Raw genomic sequence first — 16,701 nt, 5'->3', positions numbered from 1 at the left:
ACGATTTTACATTTGTTCATTATCAATAGTCTCTATTAAACTTTCAATCTGATAATGTCGCCTGATTCTCTTGTTGTCAGGTGCGTGGTCGTGCTCCTGCTCCTGCTTGGAAGATTGGGAAGTCAACCTGCCATGGTGTGTGACGCAGCGAGCTTTGCACTTCCGGTTGCAACAGGACCAGTAGATTCGGTGATTCCTGCGCTTGGTCGCCCTGAACACATAACCCGCAACAACCAAACTGGGAGCCCCGCGCTGGGTTTTGATGTAATATAGTTTTTCTGGAAGTAGAGATTAGAAGTAAAAGAAAAAGCGTAACAAGTTTTATTATTATGTTCAAAATCATCATATTTCTGAAATTTCTAAATTGGGGTCAGCCTGTTTCACCATATCGGTCGCCATACATTCTGAATGGGAATGAATTGCAAGCAATTTGGTGAAACAGGCCAAGCCTACATATATTATGAGAGTATAACGCTTGTGCGTGACTATCACTACGGTAAATTTAAAATTACTCATAAACTACTCTTTCACAGATGGCGCCGATTTAAATATTTTAGAATTAAAATCTTTTTGCACATTATGCTTTAAAATATTAAGAAGAATTTTTCGTTGTTGGGAATGAATACGAATATTCATAAATCCCTCTGAAACTTTCATGTACCTAAGGATCGCTTCAGCATTTGTTAATAACAATATTGTGACAATAATTTTTCACTCTAGTATTATTAGCCAGAGTTCAGACCAGAATCTATACTTAAAATGCTGAAGAATAATGTATACACATATGTCACTGTAACTCGTACATACTTATCAACAGTTTTACCATATTTTTACATTTGCTTATCAAGTATTAAACAATCACTTTTACTGTGTTTTATATCCTACACTTTTTTTATTCTTTTTAAATTCTATCATATTTCAATCTTTTGATATATTTTATCAAATTGTTTTAATGTATGTCACACACACACACACACACACACACTAACTCACACATATAAAATATCAACAATTAATTTTTTTCTTTATTATTTTAATGTACTGTATATAATCAACCACCACAACACGGGCATATGCCTAGCTTGGTGGTCTTATACCCATAAAGAAAAATTTAATAAAAAAATATATATATCGCCATCTATGAACGAGTAGTTCATGAATAATTTTATGTTTACCCAGTGAAATTTTGGTTTTTCTTTTTTCCTTTAAAATATATTAAAATAGTCTTATAATAAATATAAAATGCTTACAGTATTTCAGTAGGTTCCATGATATTTCATCAAAATTAAAATTCAACACACCTTTAAAAAGTGATAAAAGCGTCAAAGTGATGAAACAAAAACTAGGTTTAATAGTTACCATTGTAACCTATTTAACCTAATTTTTGTTTCATCGCTTTTCATGACTTTATATCATTTTTTGGAGGTGCGTTGAATTGTCATTTTATGACATACCCGGTCACCATATCAGTGATCCCTCACAGTAGCAGAAGTTATGTTTTTCATCTTGGCATATTGAACATTAAAAAAGTTCACATCATTGGAATATATTTAACACCGACAGTTATATTTAACAGTGTTTAAGGTCATCAATAGGCAATCAATCGGCATAATTTATAGAGTTGAAAGGTGAACGACCTGGGTTACGTAATGGGCCGACGGAGAGCGAAATGAACGCAGATCATTTTTTTTTCATAACATACAAGGTAAATGTTACCAAAAATTGGTTGTTCTAAGGAAAAATGATAATTTTATAAATATATACAAAGATTTATACACAGCGCTCTTGAGGTGATATTTACACAAAAACACAGCTATACAAGTTATCCAATTATTAATATTAAAAAAAGCTTTACACTATTGTCAAACAATCATTATTTTATCATAGCGCTAGGATATCACTATTTTGAGATGACACGAGTGGGCTAAGCTTTTGATGAAGCAAGTAGAATTTAAACATTTTCATCATGAATGAAATTATGATAAATAAAATAACATTTTCAATTGCAAAAACAAAACAATTTTATTGAAAAAGGTTAAACAAAACAAAATTATGATTTATCAAACCATGTTCCATGCCCTCTAGAGCAGTGTTCCGCAAAGTGTGCTCCGCGGCACACTGGTGTGCCGTGGCCATTTGTAAGTGTGCCGCGAGTCCCGCGTCACTTCTCACAAAGTGCTCTGTAAATCGGTCTTTACTTTTCTGTGCGGCGCGGCGGCCGGAGGTGGCGTGGGTGGGACTCGATCGCTGCGAAGTGGCCGTGTGCTACGCCGCTACGCTACATTATCACGTGTGCTACACTACATAAGTGGGGTGCTATTGCTACATTACCACGTGATTGCGCACGAGCTATCGGGGTGCATGCGCGTGACAATATAAAATTAAAAAAGATTTTAAAAGATTTCAACATAAAATTTAAAAAAGAAGAATGGGTAGCAAAACTTGCATATCTGGCGGACATATTCGCTCAATTAAATGAGCTGAACAAAAAAATGCAAGGAAGAAATTGTAACATTTTAACGTCTTCGGACAAGATTGAAAGCTTTCGCGCTAAATTGGTGCTATGGATCAGCCACGCTACCAATGGTAGTAAAGAAATGTTTCCAAATGTCATGGCTGCCGATTCAGAAAAAAAAGTGCAGGCTTTGATAGTGAAACACTTGGAGCTGTTAGCAGAAAAAATGAACTCATATTTTCCTAAGTGTGACCTGCAACCTATGGACTGGGTAAGAAATCCATTTTCGGAAAGCACTTCCCTTGGACATTTACCAATAAACGAGCAGGAAGAATTCATGGAGCTTAAAACTGATCGGACACTAAAATTAAAATTTTCTGAAACAGAGTTAGCACATTTTTGGCTCCACGTAAAAAAATGAGTATCCACTGCTGTCAAAGCGAGCTATTGCAATTCTATTACCATTTGCCACGACCTATTTATGCGAATTGGGGTTTTCAACTCTCACAACGATAAAGTCAAAAAAAGAGAACGCCTGAGGACGATCGACGAAGAGATGCGAGCAGCGTTATCAACGATTGTTCCAAATTTTGATCGTCTGTGTTCAGTTAAACAGGCTCACATTTCGCATTAAACATCTTTTCATGTTATATTGATTTTAATAATAAATATTAATAAAATATTGTTTTTGGTAAATTTTGGTTCGGAGTGGCCACGCTTATTACGAATACTTTTTAGAAAAAAACTTTAGATATGCCGTAATTACTATAAAAGGAAACTTTTTGGCTCGGTGTCGGCGGAAAAAGATGCATTTTAATTATCAATTTCGTAAAATTAAAATTCACTTCTCGAACCGATTCGGTGACAGTTCGCGGTCATTCTGTCACTGTTATGTGATAAATATCAATCATAATTACACAAACCCGGCTAGACAAACCCTGCTTTGCCAAACAAACCATTCAAAACCTTAGATGTTTTTTTAAATTATGCAGCTTTCGTAGTTTAACCTCAAAGTTCGCCGTTATTCGTAATAAGCCTAGCCAATCCTATCCAAAATTTACCTTGTTTTTTTTTTCTTTGGTGTACCGTAAAAATTTCTTGATTAGTTAGGTGTACCGTGAACATAAAAAGTTTGCGGAACACTGCTCTAGAGTGCTGATATAACTGTCACATCAGAACATTCCAATTTTCAAATTTACTCCCGCACTTCTTTCATCTTTATGAGCCCTTTAACGTGGAACTTTCCCTTAATCGGCATAAACCGAATGCTGCTAGACCCTGCGCAGAAAAGTTCCACACTGAACTCCGCTACAGACTGTTACCTTACTACAGCGAACTTAATTTTTGAGCAGGTCTTGCAGCATTCGGTTTATGTTGATTGCTTACCGACCCGTGGGACGACGGGCTTTTTGGCAAACAAAAACACATAAATTAGGTGACAAACAAATAAATTAAATATTCTTACATACAGAGAATATAAAAGTGTTAAGTGACGTACAATATTAAAACAGACCTCATTAGCATGACCCTTGAAGAGATATCTGATATTTAGAGATAACTTTGTACATTATGAAAAGGACATTTGACTAAAAATGCACTACAGAAAAACCAATGATTTCAACTAAAATAAAATAGCAAATTAAAGACCGGTCGGTGGCTGAGTTGACATCGCGTTTGGGTCCTACCGAGGTGAAGTGTGTTCAATTCCTCGGCTAGCTAAGTCCTCCATCACAACACAAGCAACATTTAACACTTACTGTGGTGGTAGTAGGAGATTTTAAAATATTGTCAGGTTATTCGCAACCCGGGAATGTATGTCTTTCTTTAAAAAAATTAATTTATTTATTTTAATAAAAAGACAAATAACTTTGTTTACATCACTTTATTTGTACACAATCAACATGTTTCGTGAACAATGTTCACTTCTTCAGGATCAAACGTATACGTTTAGTATAAGATTATATTATATTATATAAGATTATATTATATTATATGTATAAGATTATATGAAGAAGTGAACATTGTTCACGAAACATGTTGATTGTGTACAAATAAAGTGATGTTAACAAAGTTATTTGTCTTTTTATTAAAATAAATAATGCCATCACAAAGTGAAAACCTTTCCGAAGAAGTTTTCTTCGAAAAATTAATTTATTTATTTAATTGCATACATTTCAATGAATTTATTTATTATAGGATTAAGTTAAATGGATTATAATTATACTTTGATTGCAGATGTTTAATTAATTATAAAGAAAAGGAAACCATTTTAAAATGGCTTAAATAAAAATATCTAAAAAAAAAAATGAAGATATCCACTAAGAGTAGCCGCAGCACACTACAGACTTTGATCGGCTGACAGTTTAATCAGTTGTTAATCAGCAAGAAGACTTATATGTGAGTGTGCACATCCAATGGTTAAAGATAGGCTCGTAAAAAAAGTTTGACGGGCCGTATGATTCCCGTTCAAATTAAAAGTCTGCCAACTATCGGCTGACTGCTTAGTCAGTACGACAGTAAGGTATGCTATGTGAACGCACAGACTCGTCAACTATTCAATCGGCGACGCTCTCAGTTTACTCCGAGTTTCGGTGGGTTTTCAGAACATCAATGGGCACATAAATAGGGAATCGTTAATTCATCAAAATATATTATAATCACCGTACATGTGTTCTGGGGCTTTCACGGATAATTTTAGTAGCAAGATGCAACCGTGGGATAATATGCAGTTAATACTGTGTAACAATCGGCTAACTACTGGACAGTGTGCACTAACTTCTAATCAAATAGTTTCAATCGCGTGGTGTATGAGAAAAAAGCCCTGACTGAACTATCGGCCAGTCTGTGGTCTGCACCTACTCAAAGGACGGGTTGTTTCAGAGCATTTGAATAATTCATCAAAGTTAAAAATAAAGTTCTATTCAAGATCTGTTATTATTTCATCACGTGCCGGTCGTTTCACAGTTCTTGCATAATAACAGAACTTGAAAAGGCCTTTTACAGAACTTGAATATTAACTTGGAAATGTGATGAATTATTCAAATTCTGTGAAACAACCGGTCCTAAGTGCCGTAGGGAAGAACGAGTTTGAATACTACGATAGGTATAAACTTATCACATATGTTGAATATTTTATTCTCAGGAGAAGGATAAAAATACAGACCACTTAAACCATATATAAATGTTTTTTAATTATTTATTATTTATGGTACACATGGGAATGGGTTGTCAAAAATACAATGTATCTGCCACAATTAGAAATAGGCAGTTGTAAAATAAAAACAGCAAAGTTAAATTGCTTATTTTCGTTAAAGTAACTACTTACCAGTTGCGATTCGACTTTATCACTTTTAATATGAAAAATTACTAATAATGTTAAAAATTAAACTTGTCAAAATCATTTCAAAACATACAATCACATTTCGAATAAACGTAACACTTTAAATATTAAATTTAGAGTAGTAAACAACCGAAACATACGTCACTGAAATTATTTGTGTTAATACAAATCTTTGATTTTTAGGTTATCTTAAAAATACACTTTCTTATTGTTTGACACCTGACAGCGCCAAAATGACGATAAAAAATAATTGTTTCTTAAGCACTGTGTATTAATAATTCAAATATGTACCAAATTGACAACACAAACGTCTCCTAATACGAAAAACACTAATATTTTGATTGAATTGCAAACTTATATTATTCTACCCAAATTGAAAAGACAAAACAGAAGTATCAATAAAGCGAAAACTGAAACACTTTTATATTCCATAAAAGGGTAAAATATCAAATAACAACATGTTATTGTTGACGTACACCAAAACAAAACTCTCGAATACTTCAATATGACATATTATGAAAAACCATGACAGACCGACGCCATTTCTGGCCGTCATGGCCGATTTGTCTATGATAATGGTCATAGCATGGTCATAGACAAAGTAAATTTTAATTTTTTGTGAAATAATTTAGGATATATTGGTATAATTATTGAAATTTTTGACTAATTCCGATTGACTCGGCCATTTGGCATTTCATCCGTCTGTAAATTTGTTACGTTACGGTTCTTGTTCAAGGTGGTGGTCTTGTTGGATACTACGTTTTTATACCGTCAGAGTTCGCATTATATTCGCAATATGCGCAGCCAAATCAGAACTATCGATATAATGGTAGTAATGGTACATATCGTCCTGAAAAAGTTTGAAAAAAGAATTGCCATGGAGATGGTGACATTTATTTGGACAAATTGTATAATTCCTTATTTTAAATAAAAATTAACGTCAAAAAATTATGGATTATAGTTAAGGAGGTAGGTATTAGATACCGACCTAAAAATGTTTAGATTTTTGACAATTTTTTTGGTTTTTATTAATACGAGGAAATCGGAAACTAACTTTTTTGCAAGCGAGGTCCACTGTTCACAGAACTGCGAATGTTTTTAAATGACTACCGACATTATGTTAAAACGTTAAAAACTAAAATTGTAATGAATATAGTCCAAAATCATTAATTATTATTTTTCATTGTAAATCACGTTTAGGTCAAAATCAAAGACCATTTTAATGAAATTTATATTATTTTTATTGACTCAAATAATCGTTTCGTTAGCTAAATAAACAATCTGCCTGTATGTATTTTGCGTCAATATGCAGGTCAATTTTTCTTATCGAAACATTATAATTATCTTTTTAGTAAAATATATACATTTTGACTTTACTAACTGCACAGGCGAGTATTTCCGCTTTGTAATAAAATCAAAATAATGGAATTTTTCTGAACATATCCAAAAGCTGAAGACTGTTTTTGAAAGTTGATAAAATACGCTTTCAAATTTTATAATTAGAAATACTTATATGTTTTTAAATGTTAAAGTTATGAATTCAAACATTAAACAAATTAAAAAGGTTCGATTTAGGTTATTTGTAAATAAAATTACTGATTGCGAAAACATATATAAAAAATACACTCTTGTTTATTAAACAAATGTATTATAAACATTACTCTCAGCTCGCCTTTTTGTTGTTTCATATAAAAATAATTCATGAAAAATACTCATAAGGGTTTTTATAATTACGGTTTTAACTAACTTTTGTTTCACAATGGTGCATATTTTAACTCTACTGTGGTTAACTTCTAGATTTGAATATAAATCGTGGTTTTTTTACAAGGGAGATACAACACAAAGGTGAGTAAAAAAACACTCTCACGGTAGGAAAAAGTTAAACTGCATTCTTATTCCTATAACCAAACTATCATTAGGGAGATTAAAAATAATTATAATAACAATATTCATGCAGCATTGTCAGGATTAAAATTAAAAATACTCAAGTCTAGTTGTTTCACAGGCATTGAACAATTTATCGAATTTAATATACTGTTCTTTGAAAATCCTTTTCAAGTTTTCTTACTATCTAAGTAATGTTAAATAACCCGCCCATAGTGAAATAATAACAGAACTTGAATTTTAACATTGAAATTTGATGAATTGCTCATATTCTGTGATTTTGATTTCTGAAACATTGCTTAACGTACGCAAATTGCTCTCAATTCAAACATATTCAAAATATACGTTTTAATTTATGCACCAAAATAAAACATGGTTTATTTTAATTTTATTTTTGAAATACCTTTAATAGCGACCGACCGAAGTTTCGGTCTCGGTTTCGGTTTTGGTTGCAGCCATTTCCGGCAGGTAAACTTCGGCTTAGCCGAAGCCTGCGTTTGTGATGTGGCGGATCACGTTCGGCTTTATTAGGGCGCATGTTTATACTCATAAAATAACTTAAATATTGTTTTAAAAGAAGCTGTTACTTTTTTAAAAGTTGTCTGAAAGTTCATAGCTTAAAAAGCTTAAAGTTTTTTAATACATTTTTTAACAAAGTTAATCACTTAAATAATAAATCTATTACATTGCAATTGTCAACGTAAATATTATTAAATTATTATTATACTGATTTGTTTGCCAAAGCGATAAAAGTCAACAAATTTACTAATTAAATTTATGTCTTTCATTTCAATGTACTTTTTATTAAGTAACAACTTTAATAAACTGGTTTAGAGTTTTTTTTTAATGTTTTTAAAGAAGAGTTTCGGTTTCGGCTGAAACTAGAACAGAAACCGAAATTCGGTGTCGGTTTCGGCTGAAAATCTAGTTTCGGTCGGTCACCAACTTAATACATTATTTATAAACCAGAATTTTGAAAGAAAATTCTCAGATTTAAAATATTTTTCGTTTTCTGTACCTACTGAAATTTGTAAAAAACTTAAGTTTTCATTTCTTCAAGAATTTCCGTAATAAACTTTCATAAGAGTTGAAAATCATTATTGTAAAAAAATCACCAACATTTCAACTTCTAGCATCTGGCGGAAAAATAGCGGGAATGTGTTTGACTGCATATCCATAGCAGATGCTTCTACGAATTTATTTGTCAGTTGTCTATGGTTAGTTTTGTTCTGTGCGATTGTCATTCAGTATTATTATTTTATTTTAAAGATTTATTTAGCTGTTTTAGTGCCCTTTCGTAAGAAATCGAAGTAAATAATTGTTGGCTTACAGCCTTGTGATTTATCACTCGTTCGACGAGAAAATGTTGTTGAATTTGAATGTTTTTTCTATAAAATATAATTTAACCCAACTTTTATGAATAAAGTGTTGTATTTGCATTTTAGTGTAAACTAGTGCTTATTTGGCGAGATATTTTAGTTCTAAAACTCAAGGTCAATCCTAAACTATAGAAAACATAACTAATACGTGAGAAATCTACAGTTTAAACAGTGTAAATAGTTTGTGAGTGTCAATAACAAAACATTGAATGTCATAATAATGAGGTTTGGGAATTGTGTGCATCCCTGTGTAGGTTTTATGTTAGCTGGATATACAGGCAGGTCTCCTGTTTTATCATTCTTCCAACGGCATCCAATGGAATATGTAAGTCTTTTCTAAAATTTGTTATTATGTATTTTGGGTATTTATTCTTTCACTAATATGTCTGACAAGGGTATCCTCGGCACGCTCTGCCTGCTGCATTCCATGAAATCTTTTTGTTTATAATTGTGTGATACTTTCTTACTTTTCAAATTCAAATTTCAAGGTTTTAATGGTAATTCAGAAATTGTTAACTATATTTCACCATGTTAGGTTATGAAAGCTTATATTTCAAATGTAACTCTCTGGAATTTCTTGGTAAATGATTTTTAATATGTTATCATAATAACTCTTTAAACAATGTGAGTGGCTACATACTAAGACCCGCTTTTATTTTTATTAGTATTCACTCTTGTTGGAATATATTATTTGACTGCAAACTTAAGCCGACCGTGTAGATTTTTATATAAAGCAAGAAATTTAGACGAATCTTGTAAAAATGTTTGTTAATTCCATGTTTGGCTTTGTAACTCTGGTTCACCAAAATTGCTCCAACTTCCGTTGATAAATTGAGAATTGCAATTGAAATGTGACTGAATTTTTGTAGTTTTTATAAAAAAATTCCTTGGCTGTAGTCTGTCAAAGCAATCCAAAAATGACCAATCTATAAAATTGTCGACAAAAGTTACAGGTGGGAATGCTCGCTCTCAAATTATGTTGCATAATATATACATTTCTTCCACTAGGGCATTGAGTTATATAGATAGAGTCTACATTCCTCAAAATCAGTGTAAAATATTGTTCGATATCGCCCAAACTCTACTGATCGCGAACAAACTCAACAAACGAAGAAACAGGTGACTGCCCGCTGCGCCACGACCCGGTGCATTTGGGTTATCGGCGAGTCAGTTTCAAGCGGTCTATGAATTTTTTAACATTAAAAAGCCAAATCACATGACTATTGATTATGGTAAAACCCTATTTGCCAATAAAAGGTTATAACATTTTTTTCCCTATCTTTTCCCGTACAATATTTCAGTATGCTCGCCGGCATTTTTAAGTTATCGCCGGAGACCTGTGCCTGGCGAGCGCTTGTTAGAGCTTGAGCGACTGAAGCTCATGGCATCTCACAACGGACAATTAATAATGTTTGTGACCCATACTTCGAACGCCAATGTTAGCTCTATCTATATACGTCAATGCACTAGGAACAAGCTGGTTGTCAGTTGATGCGAAGAAGTATTTTTTCGTTTTATTTTACTCACATGTCTTAATAGCGCTGATGCTACAATGGTTAATAAAACCTTTATTATTGATACTTTTGTGTTACTCGCACAGCAAAGAGAACGCTGTTTCAAGCTGGCTTAAGCTATAAACTATAAACGTTGTGTAAACCAATGTGTTCTAATCTAAAAGAGAACGACATAAAACAATGCTCATTTTGTATGCTCAATGTTAATATTAAACAGTGAACCGAACACAAAGTATTCTATACTCACATAGTGTCATTTGTTATTTCTTTAATGACTGGAACTGTTGTAACCTAACATTGTTTCATTTTTAATTAATTATTATCATAGCAGTTTTCATAACCATATCAGTTTTCAACTAAAGTCAGGCACACACAAGCAACTTTTGTCACCGTGATAGTTGCGCCTCTACATCAAATTCCATTGCGGTATATGGAGGTGCGCACACGCGGTTACGTGACTTTTTGATTTGTATGAATTTTGAAAAAGTCATCCAACTGTCGCCTTGCTCTAATAAATGCGTTTAATTTATTAGTTTCCAACTTTGTCCATGATAACTGCAGATTGCAGGCAGATCCTAGGAGCTCACGGCAACTGTTTCGTGGGCAAGTGTAAACATTTGAAGACCTCTACGCTGATGCATTTCTTAAAAAAACTTTCAATAGGATTAATAAATTATTTTAAATATCTTGGGCCTATTTTCAACAATGTACCATGAATCCATTGGATGCCCAAAAAATTATTGATTTATTCAAAGGAATCCGCACTTAAGCCTGTCGTTCCACGGGTCGGTAAGCAATCGACAAACCGAATGCTGCAACCCTGTACAGAAAAGTTCCACACTGAACTGCACTGCAGACTTTATCTTACTATAGCGTACTTAATTTTCTGCACAGGATCTTGCAGCATACGGTTTATATCATTTGTTTACCGACCCGTGGGACGACGGGCTTAGTCAAATTATCTATCAACCAGTAGCGTCATTGAATATTTGAAAATGACCATTTTATTGTCATTTGATGTCTCACATAATTTTATCACATTGTCAACATGAAAGGACAAAAGCTTTAATTCAAAACTTTGTATACTGTTAAATTATTAATGCATAATATACTTATTAATTGAACTCTTTTTAATACATTCTATAAATTTACTAATTAGCTCAAATAAACGGTCCTACTTCAGAAATATATGTACACCTTATAAATATAACTTTACTAATAAATTAATGTGTCTAAATAAACATAATAACGAATAACCAATAAAGTATTTTTAAAGCATAAAACTCATCTTTTATTTCACATTTCATTTCCTTCCTATTTTATGCTTTACCAGGTACATACATTAATATTAAAACATGAAATTTACCATTGTTTTAATCAATTTAATGTACCAATAAAATTAGTTTTTTATGCTCTAGGACTCTAGGCTATAAAATATTATTGTTAATTCTATTCGTCAAGAGATGGCGTTAGTATACAAAAATTTGATAATTAAATTATTTTTACTCTGAATATGGTATGTGAAGTGTTTTTATAGCTATGCAAACATTTTAACTGTGAAAGGTAATTTGTAACTATAATGTTAATTAAAAATAATTTTTTTTTTAAAATTATTACATTATATTACTATATTTTCAGGTTCTCACGTTAACAATCTCTTTTATTGCCGTCATCCTACTTACAAAACATTAGCGCTGGAAAAATTACAAGGACGTAATTCACGCCAGTGCGTGGTGTGTAAAAACACAGGGAGTGGGATAAAACTATCCCGCTTTATTTGCGTTCGCTGTGGGAAAGGCTTGCACACTATTTGTGCGTCAAAACATAATTGTTGAGCTATTTTTTTTAGATTTTTATTTTCAAAAATAAATAAAACACAATAATATTGACTATATGTTTATTTTTTCATATTCATATCAATAAACATTTTTCTTTATAATGCGAAAAGAATTAATAAAATTGATTGATATTTGTCTAAATTAGAGTGTTTTATTTGACACCATTATTTTTTCCTCTAAATTAATCAATATGTGAATAGCAATTTACATTTATTTTTGCAAAAATTGATTAGCACTAAAACGGTTAATCGTTGTTTTATTATTAAATGTTACAGTATCATCTGTCTTGATAACGTTCCCTGCAAGGTTCTCTGAAACGTTGGATAAAGAAGCGGGCTTTATGCAAATTAAATTATTTTGTGTTTATTTTCTTGTGTATTTATTTAATTTTATTTCTGTACAGTTTACGGATAAATTAATGAAAATTACAAGGTAATGGTACTGCCGAGTATAAGGTATGAATAATGGCTACTTACCATAGACATACAAATCAATCTATTCTGACGACAATGGTACTTACTGTATATGGTATTGTAAATTTCAGTGTTTTGTGAACATCACACTAAGAAAATCTGTGCTAAGATGTTTATGTGTTTTATTTAGAGTGTTAACAATGTTTATTATTTCATGTTTTGATTCTAGTTTGCGTTTCATTTTTATTTTTATAGATTCATATAAATGAAATAATCCACATCTGAAACTTAATTATTTCAATACTGTTTCTGTCTTTATAGTGAATACCCGTTATTTCAGACTGTTTCGTTATGTTTTGACATAGCGTTGTGAAGTACTTCAATGGTAAATGTAACGTACGTTCTTTCAAGAAAGGCATACAGATACAATATTGGATTGAATTACTGATACTTTTTTCTGTTTCATTAACATATTATCTTCATTAATAATTAATAATTTTATTTATTTATTTTCCTTCCGTCCTATTTTTTAGGAAATAAAGAAGTCACGATGTCTTCGAGAAAGAGAAGTAAAGTTTGGAATCACTTTTCTCAAGAGAACGGAGAGAAAAAAGCAAAGTGCAATTATTGTTCCCAAATTTTGAGCACAGGACCTGGCTGCTCTGGTAATCTCAATAGGCACTTAAAACAAAAACATCCGGCTGTTTCCGTCCAACATCCTTTGCCTTTCGTGTCCTGCGACCACATTTGCTGCACTGACTGCAAAAATAAATAAATACTTGACTGAGCGTGGCTAAGTCCTGTTTTAACTCGAGCGCTTTGCATTTTGTCTGTCTATAATTTGTTTGTTTGTTACGTGTCCCGTCAATCTTGTCAAGATGGTAGCCGTGTTGGATAATTTTTACTCCGCCAGAGTTGTCAAATCGGAATAATCAATATTACGCGAGGTCTACTGTAAACAGAACTACTAGTTATTTTATTTTAACCCCACCTAAAGGACTTAATATAAATAATAATAATAGGTATTCTGCCACACTCCACCAATTTTAATATTCAGAAAAAAAATTTACATACAATTGCTGTTCACAATAATTTATCATCTAGGTAGGAATAGCTCGTCTGTACTGCTTTTGAAGTTTTCCAAGTTCAAATTATTGTCAAATAAATCCTTATCGTTTAAGGTTAAACGCAACGCTCGTTGTATTCTACGTGTTCACAGATGGCGTTAATTAATTAATTTTGTTTAAATACGCTTTTGCAAGGTATTGCTTTACAGTATTAAGACAAATTATTTGTTTGCGCCCTCATATACGCAATATGAATATGAATAAATAGTTTTGTCCATATAAAAACTCAATTCTATCTAGAAAGGCATACAAATACAATATTGGATTGAATCGTCGGTATAATATTGTATTTGTGTGCCTTTCTCGAAAGAATTAAGTCTTTAAACGAACAAAACTATTGATTCATATTCATATTGCGTATATACGGGCGCAAACAAATGATTCGTCTTAATATTGTAAAGCAATACCTTGCAAAAGCGTATTTAAACAAAATTAATTAATTAACGCCATCTGTAAACACGTAGAATACAACGAGCGTTGCGTTTAACCTTAAACATTTGTTACCGAGACTGTATACATTGTTTTGGGGAATGCAAACCATAGGGCCGTGAAATTGTTTAGTTTTTCAACCATCATTATTGTTTATTTATTGTTTTTGTGTTTAATTCGTAGAACTCCATTTAATTTTTTTATAAATTTAATTTAGATTAAATTTGATAATATTATTATTAAGTTCTGCAAGTGTTTTAGTTTTTTATTATTGTGACTGTCACAATAATAAAAAACTAAAACACTTGTAGAACTTAATAATAATATTATCAAATTTAATCTAAATTAAATTTATAAAAAAAAAAAAAAAAAAAAACATCATTATTGTGCCAAGATCTCTCATTTCCGTAACTTTTATCGCGAATATAGGTATATAAAGTTCTGATGAATTTATTTGTGATGTGTTTGGCATGGTTACATGACAAAATAGTACCTGTATTGGAGAAAAGTGAAAAAAATATAAACAACAAACCTAAACTATTTTTTGATCATGTTCTGTTTTGACTATGTTCTGTTTTATTTTTTTACCGTTTGGCATAGCTGTCCTGTCCTGTCCACATGGGATTATGGTGAGTTATAATGCCTACATAGTTTATTTAAATCTTTATAAAATATATATTTTCCAAATATACCAAAAGCTAGTTTTAATATTCCCGTGTGCCCTGAAGTAGAAAAGTAAATTCCTGACGTCTGTTGTCCGAAGATTGCAATCTAAAGAATCTATCAAGCGGACCGCGCGCCCATTTCTTCACAATTTCAAACGTTAGTTATTTTTGGACTTCGGACCTCCATACGAAAGATTTTTATTGTTTTGTGCATATTCGCAGTTGCTTCGTTCCTTACCAAGAAGTAGTTGAGGTTCACTTCGGCAATTCGGCTCGCGTATGTACGTAGGTATAGTTTATGTTATTCTCGTATACGTAGAATAACATATACTACATATTTTTAAATACATTATATAAAAAAGGAAACACGAGATACATATTATAACGTGTTACATTTACATTCGATATTTATATGTCACATTTACATGCCTCTTGAATCCTTCGAGGCTACTGTTAAAAATGTCAACAGTCTTGGAAATGTTATTTAACCGCCTCGTGTCATGCTATGCCGAGCCAATACGTCCGTTCTGCTATGTGGGATACATAGCAGATCATGGTGCCGTACCTGGCTGTAGTTGTTCGGTACGAATAGCTTATAGCATTACATTATCTATTAAATTATTAATAATTTTATACGCCGTTACTGCAATGTGATGCCGTAATAATAATACGATTCCGTGGGGCGCACTTTCGATTTGTCAGTCAAGTAGTTGTATTCTATTAAAATATCTGCTGGCCTTTTTTATGTGAAACCGCACAAGGGTCCCTACTGCTCCCAACCGTCTGGAGCCAGTGAGGCTGTGGCATTCCCCAATTGAGGTATGTTGTGTGGCTGAAGGTACTTGGGAGGGAAAGGAGATGAGGAGAGGAAGGTGGGGAAGTACCTGGCTATTTAGATCTGGTCCACAAACACGGCCAAAGCCATTTAAAGCAACGTTTCAATTCTGAATGGTGGTCGTACACCTACTGAGAATATCTTCCATTCTGGAACGTGTCGCAAATATACTATTTATTATTTTAAACTACCCGGCGTTGCTGGGGGTTATCCTTAGGAAATAGACATATAACATCCGTGACTTTTCTGTAGGCCTTTTTAAGATATATGATTCCGTAGTATATTATTTTGATGTATTTCATAAGGTTGAGCCAGTTTTAGCAATGTTAGCGTCCGAAAATATTTTTTTATGACTTGTTAAAAAACATCACTTTTTCTCTACTTTCTATAAATTCAATATGCATGTATTTTATATATATAAACCTTCCGGAAGAAATTTTCTACATGATAGTGAAAACCCTGTCAAAATCCGTTGCTTAGTTTAGAAAAACACAGACAGACGCGGATAGCGACTTTATTCTATACTAATGAAATAATTAAAAACACTTTGTTTTTACCACGATAATCTTTATTTTTTAATTTTTTTAAATGAACATGTTTCGAGAACGATGTTCTCTTCTTCAGGACATAAATTCTACTAAAAAAAGTTGTTTTTTTAGTATAATTTATGTCCTGAAGAAGAGAACATCGTTCTCGAAACATGTTGATTTAAAAAATAAAGATTTCGAGGTAAAAACAAAGTGTTTTTATTTATTTCATTAAAAAAAATGGTGCCACAAAGTGAATTTGCAAAACTTGAAGAAGTTATTTTATACTATTTGT

General features: G+C 32.2%; 1 protein-coding gene across 46 annotated transcripts in view; it reads left to right on the top strand.

Annotated features, from left to right (window-relative positions):
• Positions 1-16,701, top strand: part of LOC149418217 (uncharacterized) — a 598,424-nt gene that overhangs the window by 395,939 nt on the left and 185,784 nt on the right. The window contains exon 5 of one of the 46 annotated variants that reach the window (XM_089639778.1): positions 13,357-13,613. The exons of 44 other annotated variants lie outside the window; for them this stretch is intronic. In XM_089639778.1, coding sequence (XP_089495904.1) covers positions 13,357-13,598 — 242 coding nt within the window. In that variant the 3' untranslated portion in view covers positions 13,599-13,613. Of the gene's footprint in view, positions 1-12,210; positions 12,443-13,356; positions 13,614-16,701 lie in introns of those variants that run through there. One more of the 46 variants, XM_089639792.1, reaches the window with a different exon arrangement.

Source organism: Hesperophylax consimilis, chromosome 14 (assembly GCF_061612785.1).
Source record: "Hesperophylax consimilis isolate HC1 chromosome 14, BYU_Hcon_1.0, whole genome shotgun sequence".
Classification (NCBI taxonomy): Eukaryota; Metazoa; Arthropoda; class Insecta; order Trichoptera; family Limnephilidae; genus Hesperophylax; species Hesperophylax consimilis.
This window is presented reverse-complemented; position numbering and strand designations above follow the sequence as displayed.